This window comes from Heterodontus francisci, chromosome 38, assembly GCF_036365525.1.
Source record: "Heterodontus francisci isolate sHetFra1 chromosome 38, sHetFra1.hap1, whole genome shotgun sequence".
In the NCBI taxonomy this organism is placed as follows: Eukaryota; Metazoa; Chordata; class Chondrichthyes; order Heterodontiformes; family Heterodontidae; genus Heterodontus; species Heterodontus francisci.
This window is the reverse complement of record NC_090408.1, coordinates 32,568,247-32,585,465: the sequence shown is the minus strand read 5'-3', so window position 1 is coordinate 32,585,465 and position 17,219 is coordinate 32,568,247. Positions and strand designations below refer to the sequence as shown.

General features: G+C 40.8%; 1 protein-coding gene across 1 annotated transcript in view; it reads left to right on the top strand.

The window, feature by feature from the left end:
* The window catches only part of LOC137352504 (NT-3 growth factor receptor-like), a 603,448-nt gene that overhangs the window by 164,119 nt on the left and 422,110 nt on the right, over positions 1-17,219 (top strand). The window contains exons 2-3 of the mRNA XM_068018049.1: positions 6,722-6,796; positions 11,731-11,802. Coding sequence (XP_067874150.1) covers positions 6,722-6,796; positions 11,731-11,802 — 147 coding nt within the window. The remainder of the gene's footprint in view (positions 1-6,721; positions 6,797-11,730; positions 11,803-17,219) is intronic.

Sequence of the window (17,219 nt, the reverse complement as noted above, 5' to 3'; positions counted from 1 at the left end):
ACAATCCGCCAGTCTTTGGGACGTACGGCCTATATACCTAACATCACACTGGCATTGAAATTCATATATCACGTTACTCATTTGTGTGATAGGCAGGACGTCTTTTTGGCTTGAGGGCAGCATCCCATTAGTGGCGAACACTACACGTGTTGCTACTGCATTGCAGCAGCATGAAATAGCTAGCTTTACCTGATGCTCAAACTTTTGGGATATATTACCCTTGCAGGGTAATTTGAGGTAGACTGGGCACTTTTCAGGGCCGAAAAAGACAGTCTTAGGCCCATTCATAACTTTGCGTGATATACAGTGAGAAATTATCTGATCAGGGTAGCCATTGTCATGCAGGATGTCTTTGATTTGCCCTATTTCAGCATCAAGCTTGCATGGTGAGTAAATGGCTCGGGCCTTATTTATGAGGTTGCTAAATAATCCACAGTGTGCTAAGAATTACACTGACAACCAATTTAAGATGGTCAATAGGGCTCGCAGTGTGGTGCATTTGCATGTACTGGAAGCTACATATATTAATACACAGGACGCTGTTCTTTGCAGACAGAAAGAATATGTACAAACATTGCGCTTGTTTCAGCTGGACAAAATAAGTGACAGCCATTCGCTGGTTCATTCCTCAGAGCAAAGCCTTGACCAATCGGAGCCAAGCTGCCTGGTTTAAATTTCAAACAAAGTTTGGCAGTTAACTGTCAGTCACCGTAAACTGGTGCATTCTCCATGACAACGCCTCTACCAATCGAAGTTCACTTGCCAACCAATCAGCACTCTCTTCTCATGCAGTATAAGTCGTTGTTTTCCCCTACATTGGTTATTCTTGCGATTGTCCTGATGAGTGCAAGATGAAAAGCTTCGACAACATGTCTCTATTTTCAGCAATATTCATTTATCGGTTATAAAAATATTGGAGATGGGAAGAAAGGTTTTTTAATGTGGGGGGCAGTTGGAGGTGGGAAGTGATGAAACCTCCAGGAATGCATTTAACCAGAAGTGGCAAACCTAGGTTGGAGGTACCAGTACGATTCAGGTTAAGGCTCTGAAGCCTAATCCTCCCAAAATCTACTGCTGTTTGCTGGTGTTTTTTCGAAGGTTGCCAACTAATACCAGTGATAAAAGCAGGTGCTTTATGATTTTTGTGGAAAAGCTGAATTTGCCAATATACTAAAAGGATATCACTCAGTATTGGAGACAGTGGTAAAAAACTGTGGAGAGAAAGAGCCAGTAACAAGAGAGAAGGGAGATGGAAAATGCCTGGTACTGGAGCTGTAGCTGAAATTGAGCATTCTGTAATAGAGACGTCATCGTGCTATATTTTAGCAATATCTTCTTTAGTGCATAATGAGTTAAATTCCAGAGGGGCATATAAAATTGTACTTATTGCTGTTACATTACCAGAAACATAAACGTATACAGGAGACATCCAGCACTGAAAGGGTCAAACTGCCATACGCCTTCATTCAGAAGGGATTGAATGCTAACTTGCTTTGAGTTTACTAATGAGGCCTTGGGGACAACACATTCTTCTTGATGAAGAACACTGGGATTAACTCATACTGTTCATTTTGTATGTTTGTCTATATAGGAGAATAACTGCTTTTAACATCTCATGCCTTTGAGTTACATTTGAAAAAGCAAGAAGGTTTCTATATTATATGATGCTGTAACAGAGACAAGCTGAGATGTCCTAAAGTGCCTCTAGTTGCCAAGGCTGCAAATTATACAGTGGACACTGAGCAAGTTGCAGCTTCACTGTTAACTCTGCACTTCAGCTTTTGCATACCTGAGTTGTGGGACAAGCTGTGTGCAAAACTTTGCATAACAAACCTATTGAATCATTGCAGAAGATTAAGGTGCAGCTATTGTGTTCCTGGGATAAACCCAGTGGTCAGCTGAACTGCAAGCAATAGTTGTTGTATTGTTCCAGTCCTTATCATGTAGAGGGCTAACAGTCTGGGCAAATCTCTTTGAGACTGTGTATCTCATGGACTTTGCCATAAAACAATCATCTTCATCCATTTCACTGCTAAAAGAAATGCTTGCAGTGCAGCCTGCAGAGCAGGGCTACAGTATTCCATCGCTTTGTGGATATAGGCTAGGTGGACACTGACCAACTACCGCAATTAATTGGTTCGTAGAGGAGCCCGACTCTCTTTTCTCAGCTTTACCAATTGTCACCAATGTGCATCTGGCCATATTATCCATCAGGTGTGATGACCAAACCAATCCATGGCCACAGTTGTGATGTCTTCTCTTTACATCTCATGCCTCACATATATTAGATAATGTTTGACCAACTTATTAGGAGACCCTATTTGTGCAGTGTCTCTTTCCATGAGTGCCTTATTTAAAGTGTCTGTGTTAATGAGCAGGATGAAGCAGAGGGCTTCTATGCAATGCATGCGAATAGCAGCTGCTTCCACAGTAACACTGGTGGGAGAGTGTGATTAGTCTGCTGCTCTGTCACTGGAGATCCCTGGATTAGAGACAAATAGAAAAAAAGCCGGGAATTACAATATACAAAACAAAACCTTTCCAGACACGGGCCAATAATACTCACAAAACCTGAGTCTGGACTTAAAAATGGGAAAGAATTCAACTTATCAATAATCAATCACAATCAACATGTAAAATGTGTATACCAAATGTGTTAGATTTTGGACTGAAAAGCCCAAATTGCTTATAATTATAACAACTGATATATTGCTTTTAACACAAGGCACATGTTGGACAAGGAGCAAGAATTGGGAGAAATTAGGGGAGGTGACCAAAGGCACCATCGAAGAGGAAGGTTCTGAATTGGCTTTTTAAGTTGGGGAGAGAGATAGCAAAGTGGAGGGGTTTAGAAAAGAGAACCTCAGAGGGCAATGGCAGGGTGGCTGAATGCGGTGCCAGTGAGGGTTGAGTGGAAGCAGGGCAGATGCTTAATAGTTTAACCGCAGATGAGTGGAGGGTGAGAGCAGAAAATTAGTGCTGGAAGAGGTTGTGGAGATTGGGTTGAGGGAAGTCCTGGAATGATTAACAAGGCTGAGATTTTGAAATGATTGCACCAGGGAATGGGGAGCCAGCGGAAATCTGCAAGGACAGGGCTGATAGTTTAGTGGGAGTTAGTGTATGATAGGAGGTAGTGATCAGCAAACCAGGCTGAGAATTAAGAAATCAGGGATGTGGGGCTGAATGTTCCAGCCAATCCCAATTTTTCTGTAAATCTCAGGTGGCATAGGTCAAAAATTAACATATGGTGAGTGTATTGAAAATAAATGCAAGTTAGTAAAATAAATCCTACAACTTCCTTCCATTGCATCACCACCACATTGGACATAAAGGAGTCTTGTTTGTCATAGGCAGCAAAGCTGAATGGTAGAATGTATTTTTTTTTTGGTTTCAGGGCCTGTTACTCTGAATAGTTGACTGTGCACCAAGAGTTTGGTGAAAAAATGTTTCAAAATGTGAACAATTCAAAGGCACCACAGAAGTCACCTGAAGCCCTTTGACATGGTAGATCTCCCCAAGAGCTGTTGAAGCAAAATTCCCATGGCACCTGTCTCCAATATTCAAATGACTGTGATGCCAAGGAGTTGGCCAAGGTTACAGGAGCACATGGCTGTGATGATGCATCGCCTTCCCAAAGGCAGAATATCTAGGCCAAGATATTGTAGCGAGATTGGCAATGTAATCCGTAAGCTTAGCCATTTGGTATGCCAATCTTGCCATTTATAATTTCATCCATATATCCCTGGATTCCTAATAGGAATACTGCACACCTAGCATGGCGGTGGATTCTAAGCAGTGAAGCCAATGGCCTATATATTGATCATGCCATTATAGAGTTGCCAACCCTCCAGATTATCCAAAATCTCCAAGAATTAAAGATTAATCTACTGGACACTGTTATGAACAACCAGAGAGAGCAATCATAGGGACATTAAAAAAAATTGTGTGTTTTATTCACTTTTGTTTGATCATTTTCATTTGTAGGAATGGGTAAAAGGGCTGGTTGGGCGGGAATGTTGGGGGAGCGGGGGGAGGTCATGTGATGAAACCTCCAGGAATATGTCCAACCAGAGCCGGCAACCTTACACCATTAACTGTGTGATTTGCTGTGGTGGTAAAATGTTACCATTTAACTTGGTGACAACTTTAAACAAGTTCTGTCAACTCAAGAGAGCATAGAATTAGCTTTAAAATAAAAGCAAAATATTACAGATGCTGGAAAGCTGAAATAAAAACAAAGTGCTGGAAATACTCAGTAGGTCTGGCAGCATCTGTGGAGAGAGAAGCAGAGTTAACATTTCAGGTCAGTCACCTTTCATCAGAACTGCTTAAATATTGATGCATCCATAAAATGGATCAATACAATAAAATCCAATTCTTATTTACTTTTACTTTAGTTGATTATGTGATCTGGTTGGGTGTTTTTTTTTAATCATCTCAGGTATCCAGAAACCTCAAGTATCCACATGCTTTACAGTTACAAACAGGGACGTTTCCCACCATTCTGGTTTTTGTCCCTTTGTTATTAAATTATTAACTAAAATGTCAGGAGATTTGGGCATTTACTGCAGTTGCAAATTGTTTGAAACCATGACTGGTCATGCATGAGTGTTCTATCAATTGTTGATTAAAACATTTGAGCGCTTGATCCCCACAACTGGATTCCTCCATGTCACATGGAAATTTTTAGATTTCAGAAAGGAGGGAAGGCAGACAACAAAGCTATCTTCATGCAGCTGACTGTCAAGACTATTCCAAGTAAGGGATCATTAGAAGAATCATACTTGAATTAAGTGTTATTTTTCCTGCACTGCTGACAACTACCAATTGATTTAGGCTGCACATAGTATGGATTTTACATTGGGTATTAAAACATAGTTGTCAACTAATTAATCAACTAGTTAAGATGAATTCTGTGTGTTTAAAGGGTAATTGACAAAATTACCAGTGTTGACATTTCAAGCAGGGCTGGGTACCATTAATGTATTCAGAATACAAATTCAGAGCCTTTTTATGACTATAGATGGATGGAATAGGATGACTACAGGACTACACTATCCATTATACACCAATTGATTCCTAGTAAATGTATAATTTGTATGCCAGGAAGTTTTGTGCTGTCGATGGTAATTGTAGCTGCAGTTCATCTGATGGTTCTGGTGAGACTCTTCACTTGGATCAGTCTGATTTTTGGCACTCCATCTTACAGAACCGAACTTGGAGCATTCAATCAGGCCACTTAGATCATTATTTTTACGTCTGTGCCGCAACATTGTGAAAACTGGTTTAAATGCAGGAAAATTGCGATTGCCATTGATTTTACTGGTGGTGAACCTATGATTAACTTCTTACTGTTTTCGGTGACAGTAATAATTCCAGCGATGAGGGGTTTGTCTTATAAAGAGAGATTGAGCAGTTTAAGCCTTTACTCTCTAGAGTTTAGAAAAACGAGAGGGGATCTATCTGAGGTATATAAGATGATTAAGGGGATTGACAAAGTAGACATAGAGAGGATGTTTCCTCTGGTGGGGCAATCTAGAAGGAGAGGTCATAGTTTTAGAATAAGGCGTAGCAGATTTAAAACAGAGATGAGGAGAAATTACTTCTCTCAAAGGGTTGTGAGTCTGTGGAATTCACTACCCCAGAGTGCGGTGGATGCCGGGACACTGAGTAAATTTAAGGAGGAGAGAGACAGATTTTTAATTAGTAATGGATTGAAGGGTTATGGAGAACAGGCAGGAAAGTGGAGTTGAGGCAGAGATGAGATCAGCCATGAATTGAATCGTATTGAATGGCGGAGCAGGCTCAAGGGGCTGAATTGCCTATTCCTGTTCCTAGTTCTTATGTTCTTATATGTTCTTGTGTAAGGGTGGAGCAGTGCAAAAGTCCCGGAGTTTTAGGGAGTGGCATAATAATTTCATAAACCTCTTTCTTTATGTGCTTTTGAAAGGTCCCTACTGCATAGTTGGCGCAAGACCCCAATATATTCTGGGCCAGTGAGCTCAATTTTTTCTTGAAGCTTCATCAAAGAATATTTCACATAAAATATCTTCTTAAGTTTCCCCAAATGAAGCAGTGTGTCAAGTCTGTGAGACAATCAACATCATCAAAGAGACAGCAGCTCTCTACAGTAACTCCCTCAGCTATCAGAAGGGATTTAATTGCTGCTGGCTTCTCATTCTCCTGTTGAAGCCCAGCACTGAATTCAGGCTCCAGAATGTACACATCAGATTGTTTCACCAAACTGATGGTGACCCAGTCTTTCACCCAAGTGCCCCAGTGAGCAATGTGAATTGAAGAAATAATGGAAACAGTAGCACTGAGGCAACACATCAGTGGAGCTGAACAGTGAGAGCTGGAGAACTAGCCCACACTGAGAACATTCAGTTAGGTTTATCGTTTTAATCAAAAGTTGATGACAAGTCAGAATTTATCAATCTTTCTGTCAGTAAATGAGGTTGTAGATTTGTTGGAGTTTAGACAATTGGTCTCTTTACACTGTTTTGTTACCAGTGAAAACACTGCAAAGTGATGCTATTTCAGGAAAACTTGCACCACAGAGCGTGTGACAGGACTCACCTGCACTGCACCAGTCTATTTGTTGAGGTGCATTGCAGTTACATAAAGCAGTTAGATAAGATTCATCTTGGGAATTGTCCCATTTAGTCCATAATTTAAACAGGACCCATTCTGATCTCTTTATTTATTGGCTGTTTTACAGATATATTGAGAACCAGAAGAGCCTTCAAACTTTGAATGCTTTTGACATGGAGCCTTATGTTGAACTACAGAATCTGTAAGTAAATCAGGAACACAAAGATGTTTTGTAAAAGATTTCATTAGTCAAATGGTGCTCACTGTTAAGCAGTAACAGAAAGTTACTGCTCTCTGTTTTCTTAGAGACTGGTTGAATTCAGCTCGACAGGATGGTGAAACTGGTAGCTCCTGTCTTCAGAGCTTCTGATGAATTCCAACGTTGTGACCACTGAGCTCTGCCCAAGGGAATAAACTGGCTTCAATTTGAATATTCTATTTGTCATTTTAAGTTGGAAGCCAGTTTTGAAAATCTTTCCGTGTTCGATTCCATTGCTTAACTGACAAAATGGCATGGTACACAATGGTCTGGAATTTATGGGGCTTTTGACAGCGAACTATCTACCTTCAGCATCATTACCCCTCTGAATCTGACTGCAATTCAGGATTTAGTGCACAAGCAGGTTAACGTGGAAATCCTGTACTTGCGGTCCGTCACTCACTTCTCCGCAGGCTGCACTGTGGATTCCCCTCCCAACCCCATCCCCAGCGTCAGCAATGAACAAAATCATTAATCTGGCGAGAACATAGCTTTTTCCACTCTTGTATCGCTGTTAGAAACCCCTTAAAAAGTTAAGCCTTGTTCAAAGACTCGGTTTTTAATGGCGATCTGACTAATAACATGCGACCCAGCAACCAATCTGCTCCTGACAAGATAATTTTTACCTCCATTATTACTAATTACTAGATTATTTAAACAAGATTTTTTAAATCATTTTTTAAAAAGTTTGTTCATGATATTTTAGCTTCTACCTTAGCCCCATGTGTATATCCCAATCTTTATTTCGCTCCGAAATTTAAAAAAAATGATTTGATTATTAGTGCTTTTCATTTCCTGGTTGGCTGTGATCTGAGGAAATTCTTTCATGTGATTGGCTGCTTGGCGAGCTTGATAACATCACTGCAGCTCGAAGCTGGGAATCCCCATTAAACTACACTGCAATTAAATGCATGTTGAGAGTTAAATTTCTCACCACAGTGATTGCTAGATCTTTAAACAAGGCTTTCTTTGAGGTCAGTGGCGAGTGCCCTTATTTCATCACTAACTGTAAAATCCAGGCCATTGTAACCAACAAAATGATATGATACACAGAATGTAACCAATAACTCACTGTGATACAGCCAATGTAACCAATGATACAGTGCAATACAGATAATGAGCTAGATTTTAAATGCCCTCCGCTGCTGGGAACGATGGCGGGGGAGGGCAATGAAGATCGGTATGGTGGAGGTCCGCCACCGATCCCGACAGGGTAGGCCCCGTAACGATCTCGGCGGCGGCAAGGCCTCGTTGCCGCCGCCCGCCGCTCGGCGATGGGACCCACATTAAAATATGTTAATTGCTACTTACCATGCAGGCCACAGCAGGTCTTCCAGCACACTGCAATCTTCATTCTGGTGGCCGACAAAGCCACACCTTCGAATCCCCGTTCAGGTAAACGTGGCACGACATCTGTGGGGAAGGGGGAGGTGGATTTTTTTCTCTGCGTGGTAGTGGGGGGAGCGGTGTTAGAATTACTCAGATTGGTTGCGGGGAGTGTGATGGGAAAGGGTAAAGGACAAAGGTGCTGAAGTTTGGAGGGGGAGGCCAAATTTTCAACCTATGTATTCCAGGGGGGAAAATGGAAGGAATGTTGTGATATGCCATTAGGGGGTGGGAGACTGCATGGCAAGACTTGTCCTTTCATTTTTTAAACTCTAAAGTTACTGGCCCTTTAAAAATTTCAAAGCTCTTTTTGGGCTGCAAGCCCTTTAAAAATGGCACTGGTGCTTGCACATTGGTGCCGGACACCGTTGCCGTCGACGGCTCATCTGTCCCCTCCACGTCATTACGGGGGGGTGTCGCAGCCATGCAAATGAGCCGCTGCATTTGAAATCGCGGAGGTTCCGTGGTGTGGTCCCCGTGAGCGAGGGCCGTATTTTTTTACGCCTGCCGCCTATTTCAGTTGCAGTCTTAAAATGCAGCCCAATGTAATTGACAATGCTGTGCGATACAGGCAATATAATGACAACACGGTGTGATCCTCTATCCAAACGCTTCACAAGTCCTTCCATTTCTTATCTTGTACATTGTATTTTTTGCCTTTCCCACATTATGTTACTTTTTAGATGTTGCTCATCTGTAGCACCTTCTATCCTTAAGGAAGGGCCAATGGCTTGAAACGTAGACTGCTGTTTTTCATGTGGATGCTGCCTGACCTGCTGAGTATTTCCAGCTTTTTCTGTTTTTCTTTTCTGGTTTCCAGCAATGGCAGTGTTTTGTCTTTTGCACTCTGCTTCAGTTCTGCTCAACTCTGTAGCTCAAGAGCCTTCTCAGTATTCCCCATTGAGTGAGATCACTGTTTGCTTCCTGGGGAGTACTCATCACTTTAACACATCTATTTTCATGTTTCATAAGAACATTCAAAAGAGGAGTAGGCCCATTTCACCCCTTGAGCCTGTTCTATCATTTGACAAGACCGGGGCTGATCTTCTACCTCAGCTACACCTTCCCCATATTCCTTGATTCCCTTAGTATACAAACATACATACAAGCGTACAAATTAGGAGCAGGAGTAGGCCACTCGGCCCCTCACGCTTGCTCCACCATTTGGTAAGGTCATGGCTGATCTGATTGTAACCTCAACTCCATGTTCCTGTCTACCCACGATAATCTTTCATCCCCTTGCTTATCAAGAATCTATCTATCTCTGCCTTAAAAATATTTAAAGACTCTGCTTCCACCACCTTTTGTGGAAGAGTTCCAAAGACTCATGACCCTCTGAGAGAAAAAAAATTCTCCTCATCTCTGTTGATCAAATCTATTAATCTCTGCCTTGACTATACTCAGCAACTGAAGATCCATAGCTTTCCGAGGTAGAGAATTCCAAAGGTTCACAACCTATGAGTGAAGGAATTTCTCCTCATCTCAGTCCTAAATAGCCAACCACTTATTCTGAGATTCTGCCCCGTAGTTCTCGACTCCCCAACTAGGGGAAACATCCTCTCAGCATCTATCCTGTCAAACCCCTTAAGAATTTTATGTTTCAATGAGATTGTTTCTCATTATTCCAAACTCTAAGGAATATAGACCGAGTCTACAATCTCTCCTCATAGGACAATCCCCCTCATCCTAGGAATCAGTCTAGTGAATCTTCGTTGCTGTTCCTCTAAGGCAAGTATATCCTACCCTAGGTAAGGAAACCAAAACTGTACACAGTCGTCCAGCTGTGGAATCACCAAGGCCCTATAGAATTGCAATAAGACTTCTTTACTCTTGTACTCCAATTCCTTTGTAGTAAGGCTAACATGCCATTTGCTTTCATAATTGCTTGCTGTACCTGCATGCTAACTTTCTGTGATTCTTGTACCAGGACACACAGATCCCTTTGCGTACCAACATTTCCTAACCTTTCTCAGTTTAAAAATATTCTGCTTTTCTATTTTTCCCACCAAAGTGGATAACTTCACATTTCTCCACATTATATTCCATCTGCCATGTTCTTGCCCATTCACTTAACCTGTTTAAATCCTTTTGTAACCTCTTTGCATCCTCTTCACAGCCAAGTTTCCTACCTAACATTGTATGGTCAGCAAGCTTGAATACATTACACTCAATCCCCTCCTCTTAGCCATTGCTATGAAGATAATGGGAGGCTGAGAGGACCAATGCAACATAAGACCCTGTTTTGATCAGGCTTCTTGGAATCATTAAAGCGTTTGGCCCATCGTGCCTATGGTGACTCTCTGAAAGAGCTACCAATTAGTCCTCTTGTGCTTCCTTTGTTTTCAGCTCCTAAGTTAAGTCAGGTTTGAGGACGAAAAATAGATCATGCTGGAAATCTTCGGCAAAAAAGTCTTTAAATACATGTTTCATGGAAGAATTATTTTAGAGAGCTGAAGGCATTAACCAGATTTCTGCTAATGAACACTGCCTTACTTTAACAGCTTGAGACCTCAGATCTTTAAACTTGGTCTATTCAGTCCAAAGATTCAGTTCCTCCCCTTGATCTGAAATTCACACAGAAGGCAAGGGCCTGTTGTGCCTTTAGAGGCCTGCTTAATGACACACAATTCAGAGTCCAACTGAACACAAAACCTGGCTTAAGGTTCCGGTCTACATAAACTTTTTGCGTTGATCCAACCTGAACCAAACTTTACCTTTAACTGCTTGGTCCGAAATGCACTTTTGCAGCAACTGGACCAAGTCTTGAACTGTGAGTTAGTTCATTTATATAACTTATATTTTTGCTGGAGAGTTCACCAACTCAATACAGTAAAATAGCTCAACTACCTGCCAATGTATGGGAGGTGACAGTGCTTTTCAGTAGGCCAGTAATGAATGCCCTAAAATCCATAACTGAAAAGCAGCTAGAAGATGTTAGATTCTAAAGTTGCTTTAAACCTGTAGTCACCCACCATCCATAGATAAATAATTGTCGTTATAAAGGACAAATGCTTCTCTCTAGCTTGCCCAAGTTGGCCTCTTTTTGCAAAATACTGCCTGGAGTTATCGTAGAGAATATTAGATTATCAGTGTGTCTGCTGCATTATGAGAAGTCTGATCCAACTAGGGCCCCACTTCCCAGATTTTTACTGAGTGCTTGATGGCATTTTTCAGCTGTATGACACAACATGCAATGTGTACTAATATTAATCTAAGATGCCTGTCAGTGAAAAGTATCAGGAGAAAAAAACTGAACAAAGAATCTATTCAGGGCTTTGATCTGAACTCATCAAAAGGTACTTTTCATTTTTAATAAATGTTGAAGTTTGTTTTTGGTTGTCTTACTGTCCCTGTTGACGTTTAATTTGTACAGAATACAAATGACCATGAATTGAAGGCTTATCCAATCCACCCATCTGATCAGGTGTGTAATAAATCACAGTTATGAGCAAGCAGAGTTTGTAACGTCCTGCATTTGTTCTCATTTCCAGGACAATCATAAATTCAGGACTTCGGTCGATCGCTCCACGAGCATTTGCCAAAAATCCTCACCTTCACTACATGTAAGTCATCCCAAGCTTAGATTGGGTTTATAGAGGGTTAGGAGTCGAGTGTTTAAATTCAGATGCTGAGGTAATAAAGATTACATTGTTCTGCAATCTATTACTCAAGAGACCTAAAATGTCAATGGTCCAGAAGCTTATTTCTTTTTGTTAAATTAACATGCTTATGATGCACAGAAGTTTGAACAAGCTCAGAAAGATTTGTGAAAAAAAGACCTTGGAGGTTCCACAAGCTAGTTTGTGCTATATAAAAAATATTAGTGTGAGATAATGGAATATTGTTTATTTATGAACAACAGCGCAACTCTAACTTATAGATATTCCACACGCATCTGCAGTTTCACGAGAAAGGTTCTGATGATGTGAACATTTTGCATCTCTGCCAAAGAAATGTTCAGTTTGAATTTTGAAAGCCAAATGTTGATACATATTATTGCAAAGAAATGGAAGACAATCAGTCAGCAAGGATGAGGAAAAATGTTGTGAATTTTAATCTGAGAGAAACCTGCATTGAGACATTACCTTGCCATTTGAATCAATTGTTTTTTAAGGGATGTGATTGTTAATGGCAAGGGATAGAAGTAACCCTTAGTCCCAATATAGTTCTTGGTGATCCTTTAGCCAACGGTCATGTATTGAATGCCATCATGGATCAGGATGCAAGAACAAGTTATGAGCTGTTTGTCAAGGCTGTGTTGTATTACTGTTCCATACACTGAGTAGAAAATTATCTGTGTGTCATATCATCAGGTTTTCTTGGATTAAACATTGTACAACACAATTGTTCTTTTGTGATGAGGTCAGGAATTATAATTAGGGATGAACTATCCATCAAGCTGTGCCATTTCCTCTGTTAATTTGGAACCTATCTCTGATCTGTTCTAACAATGAAATTAATTATCTGTCAAAATATGAGGGGCTGAAGCTGAGACACTCAACGTGGGGTGTACAATTCCACTTTCTGTAACCTGCCAGGCTGACAAAGCTCACTCCACCCTCCAGGGTAGCCATTTATCCTCAGATAATGTGTCTTACAGGGCCTCGGATTTCAATTGTCTGTTTGGTGCAGAGGCTGAAACATGATTTTAGCTGCAGTGTAATCTGGTCAAAAGAGGAGCAATTCCAACTAAAATGAAGATGTACATTTGTACAATATTTATTTTACAGTACTTCATTTAGCCATGAAATAACATTTGAATCCCCCAGACACTAAGCAGGTTGCTAGTGCTTTGTCCCTGGACTGATAGGTAAACATTTTATATTTTCACCGCTTTACACCAATATATGGTATCTTCATTAGAAGGCAATTATTTGGCAGATGGCTTGCTCCTGCATTATCCGGAGGATTGGCTGTAGATGCTGGTTTTATGGGTCAAGGTGGGACCAATAACTGGCGTTTCCACTGCTGCTGGGAGAGAAACAGGCAACAGATTCTAGCTAAGCTTGCTATCCACTAATGGATATTAAAGGTATGCAATCAGCCAGATGCACCAAGTATGGTGTAAGGTTAGTTAGCTACACTCAGTGTCAGGTATACACAATGACTGTGCTGTACAGTGTTAGTCAGGTGTATAAAGTACCTGTCCTAGAAATTGTGAGCCAGGTGCACCAAGCACCTGTAGAGATACACTGAACAACATCCTAAATGCACACGTGTAACAGGAACTTTCTGCAGTTCACACGACAGATTGTTGAAGAACACTTAATAATTATTTAGCTTAAAGGCATGTTTAAACATATAACTAGCTTTAGCAGTTTTACTGTGTGAATATTATGCTATGAAGATGAGAGTTGAAGGTGTTGGGCCCTCAATCACTTGCTCTTCCCAACCACCAAGATCTCTAAGGCCTGGGTTGATGCTGTGCCCCCTGTGTGTATATCTCAGGCCTGTCTGATTGGCACTCCTCCCAATGTAGAGTTCCATTACCACACTTTATAAAAAGAAAGACTTGCATTTATTTAACACCTTTCATGACCATCCAAAGCACTTACAGACAATGAAGTACTTCTTGAAGTCACTGTTGTAATGTCGGAAATGTGGCAGCCAATTTGAGCACAGCAAGCTCCCACAAACAGCAATATGATAATGAGGTTTTTTTAGTGATGTTGATTGAGAGATAAATATTGGCCTGGACACCTCAGATATCTTTCCTGCTGTTCTTTGGAATAATGCCTTGTGGGATCTTTTACATCCATCTGAGAGGGCAGACGGGGCCACAGTTTAATGTCTAATCCAAAAGATGGCACCTTTGCCAGCACAGCATTTACTCTGTGCTGCACTGAAATGTCAGCCTAGCGTTTTGTGCTCAAGTCTTGGGAGTGGGATTTGAACCCACAATATTCTGACTCACAGGTGCGAATGCTACCCACTGAGCTACAGCTAACAACCTTTAGATAGTGCTTCTTGGTATAATCCAAAGCAATGCCAATTATTTCTGAATTATGGCTAAAAGGTGAGCGTGGAATTGGGTCTCTGCAAATATTGCCTTAACTCATGAAAGACAGTGTCAGCTAGCCAAGGGGAAATAACGCTACCATATTAGCATGTCTGTTAATAATGCAACAGAAATAACAGTCTACTAACACAGCAAAAACAATGGCAATCTGATGACAGGTAAATAGAAATGTGATGACACTGCAGCTCCCTATGGACTGGGAAAGTTAGCTGAAATCTATGATGTAGGTTGCACCTAAGATTAATATTTATGTCTAGCTTTTATCAATGTTAATTACTTGGTTAATATGTAAACAAAAACGGGTGTGAATTTCCTATAATCCCAATCTGCCACTGGAAATGTGATGGGGGGGGACTTCTGCCCACACATCGATGGCCCTCCCCTGAACCTGGCCTACTTCCTGGGGTAAGATATCTGAAAATATTTACAGTGCCCGTGGAACTCCCACCTCGGTTGGGGGAGGGAATTGCCAGTCCCGGGAGTGGGGGAGAATGGGTAAAGATTTTTAAAGTTGCCAGTTTCTGGAATGTTCTGCGATTGATTGCATTGCCAAAACCAGCATTTTTTTAAATCTAAAATCTAAACTCGCATCCAGCCATGGCCCACAGGTGGATAACATCGTACCCATGATCAAATATGCCTGCCCATATTTGGCAAGAGTATGTTATGTGTCTAATGTCACTCTGCCAGAAAATGCTCGAGGTGCTATTGGTGAGCAAGGAGCAAGGAACAACTCCCCACCTGATTTTTGTGCCTCCACCTCACAGGTAATTTGGTCCCATGATTAAGGTCTATATCTAACTTCAAGTATTAATTGTATCTCATGCGCCATTTGGTATCTAATGAGTTACTGTGTACGGGGTAAAACTTGTAACCTACAACTCATCATTGTGAATCTTAAACTTGCCCTTCAGCCATTCACACATGGCGTCATTAATTTAGTAACTAAACTTCAGGTGCTGAAATATTAATAGTGCAAACATATGAAAGTTTTTTTTACTTTGATTAGAGTTCTTGAAGGAATCTCTCTGATATATTTCTCCAATATACTTTCACGTTTCATAGGAGCATAGAATCTGGAGTAGGCAATCCATCCCCTCGAGCCTATGCCGCCATTCTATTAGATTATGAGTGATCAGTACATCAACTCTATTTACCCGTCAATGCTTTGATATCTTACCTAACAAAATTCTATCAATCTTGAAAACTTCCATTCTCTCAGCATCAAAAGCCATTTGGGGGAAGTGAGTTCCAGATTCCACGACCTTTTATATGGAAAAAGTGCTTCCTGATTTCTCTCCTAAATGGGCTGAATCATATTTGAAGATTAGCCCCATTGTTCTGGCTTCGCTTACCAGAGAAAATGGTGTCTTTTTATCTACCCTATCAAATCTCTTTTTATGATTTTCGATAGCTAGGTTAGATCACCTTCAAAACTGAAGGAAATGCAAACCAAGTTTATGCAACCTGGCCTCATAATTTAACCCTTCAAGCCCTGTATTATTCTGGTGATTCTACGCTGTATTCTGTCCAAGGCCAATATATCATTCATGAAGTACGATGATTAAAACTGAACACAGTGCTCCAGATGATCAAGGTTCCGTACAACCAAAGCATAACTTCCTCACTTTTGTATTCCAGCCCCCTTGATATAAAGACCAAATTTCCATTAGCCTTTTTGATTACTTTCTGTAACTGAGCACCAGCTTTTACTGAATTGTAAACCTGGACACCCAAATGTATTTGCTCCTCTACAGCTCTTATCATCTAGAAAATATTCCAATTTGTCTTTCTCTGATCTAAAGTGGATGATCTCACAGTTCCCCACATTGAACTCCATCTACCAATTTTGTCCACTCACTTCATCTGCTTACGTCTCTTTGTAACTTCCATCTATATAATGAACTATGCTTCCTAGCTTAGAGTCACCTGTAAACTTGGATATGTAATTGTCTATTTCTTCATCCAAATATATGATGAAAAACTGAGACCCCTGTAAAGATCCTTGGAGAACACCACTTGTCACCTCTGTTAAAATTCAGAAAGCCAAGTGGTGAAGGATAGACCTGGAGCCAATCTTTAAGCATTTATTTACAGAGTAAACATGCACCTCCTCAATCAACAACCACAGTTCAGTCTATGTCTATTTATAGAGGGAATAAGTGAATCCCCAGTTAATGTCCCCACAGACAATCAAATACAATGAATATACAATTAATCACCTCCTAATCAGAGTACATTCCCTTTATTTCTACTCTCTATCTCCACCTCCTAACCAATTGCTCACCCATGTCACAACGTTACCTCCAACTCAGTACACTTTTATTTTTACTAATATTCTCTTGTGCAAAAACATATAAAATGTGTCCTGGAAGTCCATGTAGACAACATCCACTGAACCTCCCCTACCTACCACATTAGTGATCTCCTTAAAATAATTAATCCAAGATGACGGACCCTTCTTTGATCAGCTCTTACTTGGTGGGGTTTGGTGGGGAACAAAAGGGAAAGTGTGTGATAGGGTAGGAGAGATTAAATAACAAATCTGTCATTGGACAAAGGAAAAGAGCATGTTAATGCTTGTGGTGAAAGTCAAAGCATTAGTCCTCAGAGAGTGTTAATGGCAGAATAATGAGCAGCTATGTCCACATGAAAAACAGGCACGTGGTTAAAAAAATAAAATAAAAGAATAAAAAAAGGTATGGCTATGGGTACCTGCATGGGTCCTAGTTATGCTTCTCTTTCCACAGATGCTGCCAGACCTGCTGAGTGATTCCAGCATTTCTTGTTTTTATTTCAGATTTCCAGCATCCGCAGTATTTTGCTTTTATTTATCCTAGTTATGCTTATCTTTTTGTGGGATATGTCGAACTTTCTGTGTCCCGTCCTACACAGGCCCCCTCCCTCACCTCTTTTTCTGGTACATTGATGACTGTATCGGTGTCATTTCCTGCTCTCACC